The sequence below is a fragment of the Octopus bimaculoides genome, chromosome 2, assembly GCF_001194135.2.
Source record: "Octopus bimaculoides isolate UCB-OBI-ISO-001 chromosome 2, ASM119413v2, whole genome shotgun sequence".
Classification (NCBI taxonomy): domain Eukaryota; kingdom Metazoa; phylum Mollusca; class Cephalopoda; order Octopoda; family Octopodidae; genus Octopus; species Octopus bimaculoides.
This window is the reverse complement of record NC_068982.1, coordinates 152338932-152347606: the sequence shown is the minus strand read 5'-3', so window position 1 is coordinate 152347606 and position 8675 is coordinate 152338932. Positions and strand designations below refer to the sequence as shown.

Here is an 8675-nt window from a genome sequence, read left to right as displayed (position 1 = left end):
AATTTTTTCAGGTTTTTGTAGAGGCAGTTCGTTATGTATGTATGTATGTATGTCGTTGGGCTCACACGCCTGCATACCGAGACATATTACATGTGTCTACAAAATGAAATTTGAAATTTCGAAAAAAAAAAAAAAAATTGTACGTGCCAGAATGTGGCGGTTTTTTTTTTCTCTTTTCTTCACTTCAAATTCCGATATAATCGTAACCTTCCCATCCTAAAAGGTATTCGAAGAAAATTTCATTAAAAATACCTGTTTCTGAGTTATGAGGTAACAAAGTCAATTAGCGTGAATTTTCCGAAACTCCTCTCCCCACCCCTTGGAAGATTTTTTTTCACAACAAATTCCTATATAATCGGAATCTACATCATCTGAAGCGTATTTGTGGAGAATTTCATTAGGAAATAACTATTTTTCTGAAAGTTATAAGGAACCAAAGTCGGCGGGGAGATGCACATTTGTGTGAGTATGCCATAAAATTAATATGCATTGCACCAAGGGATACTCATATTCGCAGCTAAAATTTTTTAAAGCATACCGAAACACTCACAGCATTACTGCGGGTGATCGCGATGTTGGGGAGCCGGCACCATCGCGAATATTATTTCATGCATTGATGAATCAAGACGCTAACAAAGTTATGAAGTTCCTTGTCAGCATTCAGCTCAGCAGAACATTGAAATGCCACAGGTCGAAAAATGTGATTTACACACAAATTACCGTATCATAATGAAAATATCAATATGCATTTATATATGAGGATTATAGTATATTTATCGATTTCAAATTTTGGCACAAGGCTACATATTTTGTAGTGGGTGGGGAGAGTTATATTTACTTATAACGAACTAGTATTTGATTAGTTTTTATTTGATCAAATCCGGAAGGATGAAAGGCAAAATTGACTCCGACAGAATATGAACTTAGAAAGCTGAAACTAAATAACACTCTAATGATTCTGTCAGTCCATCGTCACAAAATATATTATGGCACATATATAAATTAATGTGTAAGTGAGAAAATATTGTAATTTTAATAAGTCACCGCAGTGATTTGAAAAAGGGATTGGAAAGCCCAAGTGGTAATTAATGGAACGAAGGGGAGATAATTGACTTGTGCTTAGTCAATCTTTAATAACGAAAGAGGATAAAGTGAAGTAACGCCATATTGTGTTGAGGTGAGACAGAAGAAGAAAGTTCGTGTAAATACACAAAATAAACATGGAAGATATGTTAATTGTTGTGAAAAACCCGAAGTATTATTCAACGAAAGAAGAAGGAGAACTCTCAGATGACGATGAAGATGGAATAGTTCGTAATGAAGGCCGTGGTGAAACAGACGAGAACATGCCAGTAGAAAACAACAACAACAACAAACATTATTGTAGGAAACCTCCATTGTTTAACAATCATTCCAGAGGTATTTTTGATAACTTTGGTAACAATATGAGAGATTCTTCTTGTGGTAATGGTGCTCCTTTCCCATTGTCTCCAAACCGTAGCGGTGAAGACGGCCCAAGTGGGTACTTCAAAAAACGGCGACTACCCCCGCCACCTTCGTTATCTTGTGGTATGATGAATCCGGGTGGCCGTAGAGACAACAACAACCCTATGTCTTCTGACATGTGTGGTAGTAATTCTGGTCCAGGTGTTAGTGGTGGTTACTGGGCACCTCCGCCACCTTTAAGACCACATCACCCGTCACGAATTCCTCAACAACTGCCACCGATGTCTCACCACCCGTATCGTCCTTCGCCTCCAAGGTGTCCAGTTGGACCGGGTGTTGAGAACCTTGGCCCTGGAGGACATGGTCAGTTGCCTTCTGGTAACAGAGATAGTCTTCCTCCGGGACCTTGGCAAGACAATCGTAGATACGGTCCTATGACTCCTCGCAGTAATTTTCAATGTATCCTTTTTTTTCACTCTTATTTTCATTCTTGAGTAATCAACATTAAACTGCTAAACATTTATTGCTGTATTCATTCTCTCTTCAGATAATTGCAGTGTTTTATATACATTTCTATATTGTATAAGTTAACGGCAAGATGTTTGTTTACATTGTGATGTATATGACGAGCGACATATCCGATTATCTTTTAATTCTTTTCAAAATTTTATATCGTTAACATTGTTGATTATCTTAGAGTAAAAAAAAGATAAGATGACAGTAGCCATTTAATGTTAGGTACAAACCATTTTAGAGGGCTTTCATAGGTTAACTTTGTATTGACGCAATAAACATGAAATGTAATTCACATTAAGTATTTGTAGCCGAGTTGTGAAAGCAAAAATTTAAATTAAAATTTTTTTTTTATAACGATCATCAGTTCTCCTTTCCATGTTATATGTATTTTTTCTTCAAGTTATATCTCTGTATGAATAGATATAATAATCATTTTAATAACATTTTCTTGAAGAGTTAGTCGATTTAATCAACTTATAGTACTTTTTTTTTCGACCCTAGAAAGATAAAAGGCAAAGTAGACATGTGGCTGCGTGGTCAAACTGCCACATATTTTATTAGAAAATAAAAAGGACCCGTTGTATTCTATAATACTTTTATATTGTAAGCAGTTTCTCTTGTTCTAATGTAACTTTATAGGTTTCTCTAGAAATGTCTGTTAGTAAGGAAAATTAGTGAATACAAGGAAGTTGTAAACATTTTGGTACCACGGTTATGACCTGTTCTCAGGTCTGTAGGAATCAAAGGGAAAAGATGAAGTGGAAAAAAAAATCACATATTTAAAAATAAAACCTTTAAAAAGATATTGAATAAAATGTGATTTTTCTTTTCATGCTGTTGCCATTTTGATATTTAAATGTAATGTGAACTTTTCTTGCTCGTTCGCTGTTTTAGAAACTAGGTTTGTTGTTTATCTTCAAGTGAACAGACTTCTGTTGAAAGGCGTTCCAACCGTTACCATCCCATCTTTTTGTATATTTAAGATTTAAATCCTACATTGTAACCTACCTTTCCAAGACAGTAGGGTGTAATTTGAGGGTATTAGGTTGTTATTGCTTGCAGATCGATCGACCGCATATTAAAGGCATTTTTTTTTACTTGAACTATGGTTTCGACAGTTAACAACAGAGAAGTTAATTCTCAATCTCTTGTTTATTCCCATATTACCATGATTTAAATGAAATATTCATTTGTAACTAATTTTACTACTAAAATAATTTTGTAGTTTTCCTCAAGTTTTAATTAAAAGTTGAAGGAATTTAGATACTAAATCGTTACCAGATTATTTCCTTTAATATATTTTTATAGGAATAAACTTTTCAATTCTTATATATAAATTTCATTTAATGTAATCTTTCCTATCCACTTAAATTTTATGTTCAAACAAATTTTTAATCCTTAAAAGCAATGGTTAAATTTAGTCTCTATTTTCTCTTATAGTATTATAGATTCCAACTTTTGTATTAACTTTGTCATTGATAGTTTTTTTTTAACATTAAGTTTGGTTTTATGCTTGCCTGTAAATTTCTTTTATAAAGCGACGACAGCATACAATGGTACCAAAAGGTAGTCTGTTGAATTAGCCATGCATGAAGTGTTTTCAAACAATCTGAGGAATATGTCTTATGACGAATATGAGTCTGTGGTAACAAAAATTGGATTCGAAAATAGTGTGTACCGTCTCCACTGTCGTTCCTTGACGTAGATTTAGTTTCTATTTCTAGCATATTTAAAAACCACTATTTAGTTCCTTTGTTGGTTTGCTGTGATTATTTATGTCTTTCTGAGACTCTCTAACCACTGTTCCTTCTAGTCCTTTTTTAAAATTATTTTTACTGAAAAATACTAGTTTACCACAATGGCAATATTCTGCTCTTTTAAAACAAATTATATTTATTCTGTTCACTACTACATTAAAATTCATATCGATGAGTAATTGACCTGCTTAAAGAAGAAAAGACGCTCCCAAATCACACTATTGTTTTCGAAGGAAAAGGCTGGCTCATGAACTCCCCCGCCAAATCCTGTAGTGGCTTTTGGTCTGTTCACTCGTGATTGACCTGTGGCTAAGCAATAGGAGCAACAACTAGAATAAATTATATATCTCAGATATTTAATTTATAGTATTCAAGTGTTTTAAACTTACTTTGCCCAAACTATAATTTCTTTTCACTCAATGCAGGCTAGCTATTTTAATATTAGATATCTTAGAATTATTCTCTAGAAGGCTAAACATTTTCTATATATTTGTGGCTCATTGGAAACATTTATTAGCATATTGTTTGTAAAACGCCATAATAATAATAATAATCATTATTATTATACTGATACCAATACCATTTTCATTAATGTAAAACTATTAACTTTTGTCGTGGAATAATTAATTGCGGATGAACCGTTGGAACAGCACTAAATGTTTGGTCTCTAGTCATTCTGATATCGAGTGTAACTTAATCACTGGTCTACCTTATAAGGACAAAATAATTTAACGTAGCTTCGCGTTTACTTTTCCTTACTTTCATTATTTAGACAACCCTCCACTTATTGGTATTCTTTGCTAGCCGCCTAACATCAGCTAGCATTTACCGCTCTCCCTCCCATAATTTCCTTTGTTTTCCATACCCGCAGGATCGCTTTGCCCTTCTTTACCTGTCATCCACCATGCGCATCGCATGTCCGTTCCTACAGTTTTCCCTCAAGCAACCACATTTGATTCCTCTACTCTCTCTTTCTCTCACACGCTGTTTTCGATTTATTTTGAACTGTTACATTCATTTTGATTTGTACACGCCTTCTTTTCCATCTCTAACAGTCACCATTGATAACGTGTGACTCCATCATACCCAATTAAAACAAAAACACTTGCATAATGTTGTAACAGATATATGTATAGTCACTAGTAGACTGCTTATTACTCATATGATGCCTGTTCCATTAGGGCTGACCTGAACAGCAGTATTGATTTTCTAGAAAAAACTTCATAAATTATATGGCTTCTTATATCCACCCCCTCTTTTGACTAATAACATTCTTAAAAAGGGAAATATTTGCTCACAATTTTATCAAAAGTGTTCTTCATTAAATAAAATAGTTTTTATTCTATAATATAAGATATATTGCAATTCTTTTACAGAAATATGTATATGGAAGTTCTAAACCTGTAAAAGTCGTACCAGTGTACTATGCAAATCCCAAATAGATATTTTCAATATCAATTACTTTCATTATCGAATACGTGTTTTAAAAACACGCACTTGTTGATTTATTGGTCGCTGAGGAATGCTTTATGACAACATAAAAATTACCTATCAGTGGATTCAGTTAATTTATATTATGTTGCACCCTTGTGAGCAATAATGTCAACTGACCAGACATTGGTTCACTGCATTTTTGACAGTGAGAATGAAATAGTCTTTATCTCTAACACCAATGTCTTTAGTTAGAAGAGTACCGTTTTTCTCGTATACATTACTGAAAGATATATATACACGTACACCACACACTTTCCATGATCACCTACCCCTGTCGCTTCGTATATATGTCTTACCCTCCTCATACACTATGCTTGCCTCACGCTTCCCCATCCACTCTTGCAACCAAACAACTTATCTCTTTTGTCCTTCTGTTTACTGTATCTTCAATATTATTCTGCTGCTCTGCACTATTAAACATCCCCTATATCCCTACTCATTCCTTCTCTCTATCCCACTCATTCCTTCCTATCACATACCTTGAAGGTCCACTCTGATATGTCATCACCACTATTTTAATTGCTTCTCACCCTTCTAAAATGTAAGTAGTTATGTAGTTTCCTCTACAGCTAGAAATCTGCTTCTTTTCTCATACTTTACCAATCCATGCTCATCTCTTAGCATAAAGTTTCTCCCTTTGGGCCTCCTATTGTAAGCTACAATAGTGCTGGTTGTGTAAAATATAATACCTAGTATATGCTGTAATGTGGTTGGCATAAGGAAGAGCATCCAGCCATGGAAGCCATGCCAAAGCTGACACTCAAGTGCAATGCAGATCTTGGGCCTGTTGGATCCTCATACTGTCCAACACATGCCAGCATGGAACATGGATGTTAAATTATAGATATGTGTGTATATGTATATTTATATTTAGTAGTGATAGGGTTCCAAAGAATCAAACAGATCTATTAAGTCTCTGCCAAGTGCATAGCTTACAAGAATGACTGTTGAGGTTATGTATTTATATATGTATACATGTTTATTTATGTATATATATCCTCATTTAATGTCTGTTTTCCATGCTGGGATGAGTTGGATGGTTTGGCAAGCTGATAATGCCAGGGGCCACTAGGCTACATTGTTCTGGCATGGTTTCTATGGGTGGATGCCCTTCCCAATGCCAACTGCTTGAAGTGTACTGGGTCCTTTTTATGTGTCACCAGGACCAACATATGTATATATATGTTTATATATATATATATATATATATATATAAACATCAACCAATTGTGGCCATTGCCAGCCTCCTCTGGCCCCTGTGCCAGTGGCACCTAAAAAGCACCCACTACACTCAAGGAGTGGTTGGCATTAGGAAGGGCATCCAGCTGTAGAAACATTGCCAGATCAGACTGGAGCCTGGTGCAGCCTCCTGACTTCCCAGTCAGACCATTCAACCCATGCTAGCATGGTAAACGGACGTTAAACGATGATGATGATATGAAATGTGTATGTATGTATACACACACATATAAGTGCAGGCATAGATGTATAGTTAAGAAGTTAGCTTCCTTACCACATGGCTGAGTCCCGTTGCTTGATGCTTTAGGTAAGTCTGCTATAGCGTTGGGCCAACCAAAGCCTTGAGAGTGAATTTGGTAGAGGGAAACTGAAAAAAACTTGTCATGTATATGTTATATCTATCTCTCTTGGATATAAGTATATAAAATGTCTGTGTTTACACCTGTACTTTGAAAATCGTGAGCTAATGGTGTTGTTGCTGTTATATCAGCAAAATCGCCTTTGCTTTATAACTTTAAAGATGTGTGAAGAGATCTCTTCCTTGAAAACAGGTGCAGATTAGTGACCGGAAGGACATCTGGCTGTAAAACAACTCCTCAGTAATATATTCAGATAACCCATGCGGGGAAAGAAAAATGGATGAACAAAAATATATTCACATACATGTTTGTGTACTTATATGTATACATACATCTACATATGTTTATATTTGTATACTTATATGTATACATATATCTACATATGTTTATATTTGTATACTTATATGTATACATACATCTACATATGTTTATATTTGTATAGGGTTAGTTGAAATTTGGGATTGCATTGGACTTTACCAGACACTTAGTAAACTTGCTTTTCCTTGTTTCGACATTCTGTCGCCCCAGCCACTTAGCAGAAAAGTTTCTAGTTTCATGCTGCCGTTTGCCCATTACTATGACCTGAACATTACAATAACACTGGTTTAATTTTTGGTAGATGTTTACTTCAGTACAATCTGTAGTATTGTCCTCTATATTTTAATAAAAATTATCACTAGTTGTTATTTGATGTTCTCTACATGTTGTGGAAGTTATCTGACTTAAGGAGTGACGTTGTCCACTCCTAGTTTTCATAAGTTCTTTGCCATTAAAATAGCTGTGTTATGAATAACATACTATCTAATTTTGTTTTTCTGTGGTCCAGAATTTTTTAAAAAAAGCTTTTGACTTTGATGTGTAATATATCCAGGACTACATTATGCAATGTATAATTTTTAAAACAATTGGGTGTGAGTTTTTGAAGACGTGGCTATTATTTCTAGCAGGTTGAATGACCATGTAGAGGCTCCTTCATTGGATAACATACAGAATAATTTGCCAACAGTATGTGTTAACTCATATCAGAACATTTAGGGCAGAATTCTGTCAGTACAAACAGTGTCCCATTGTCTGTCACCTCAACTGGTTTTTCAGGCCACTTTGTACTGTTCCATAGTAATGCTGCAGGTGAAATAGAAAAGAAAAATAACTTACAATCCTTGATCAAAGTCTCCTATAAATTAATCAGTCTTTGGTTCCTTGTGTTTTCATGCTGAATATCTGTATATGTCAAATAATCATTTAGTTGGAAAGATATTCCAAACCAGAAGTTATCTTGGGTTATTTACTCCATACAATTGTCAGGTGATATTCATGGATAAAATTACCAGTTCTACCCTCACCACCTAAATAATTAGTATTGAATAATCAAGACATTTCTAGTATACTTAGTTCTGCTTTGTATTCCCAAGTTAGGAGGAAAATTTTTTTACCAAAATGTTGAAAATTTTTCAAAATTTATTATGTTAATCTGAGGTTCTGACTTCAAATTGTCAGTGCTTAGAAAACGATGTCTTGCAAACAACTCGCACATGCAAGTGCTACCAGTCAAGAACTCCACATACCGGAAGCCAGCAAGTGTATGGGGTCATCAGGAGAGAATGCCCGCCGTTTCAGGGCCTACCTCTCGACGGCATCAATGCGCACCGGCCCCGCTTGCTAGATCAACTGGTTATTAAAAACAAAGCTCAATATTTCTCTAGCCATCGCTCATCGTCTCTTTTTAACCAAATCCAGTGGCTAGCCTTCTCCACTGTATTTTGGATATCACTCGTGGTATTTACCTTACGATGAGTTAGGCCTAACAATAACAGCAGTCGTCTCACACTGTGTCTTACAAACCCTCTACATCCAACTTCGATTG

General features: G+C 35.1%; 1 protein-coding gene across 1 annotated transcript in view; it reads left to right on the top strand.

Annotated features, from left to right (window-relative positions):
- Window positions 1–929: 929 nt before the first annotated feature.
- LOC106874332 (zinc finger C3H1 domain-containing protein) overlaps window positions 930–8675 on the top strand; it is a 69479-nt gene continuing 61733 nt past the window's right edge. Inside the window, exon 1 of the mRNA XM_014922023.2 lies at window positions 930–1905. Coding sequence (XP_014777509.1) covers window positions 1221–1905 — 685 coding nt within the window. The 5' untranslated portion in view covers window positions 930–1220. The remainder of the gene's footprint in view (window positions 1906–8675) is intronic.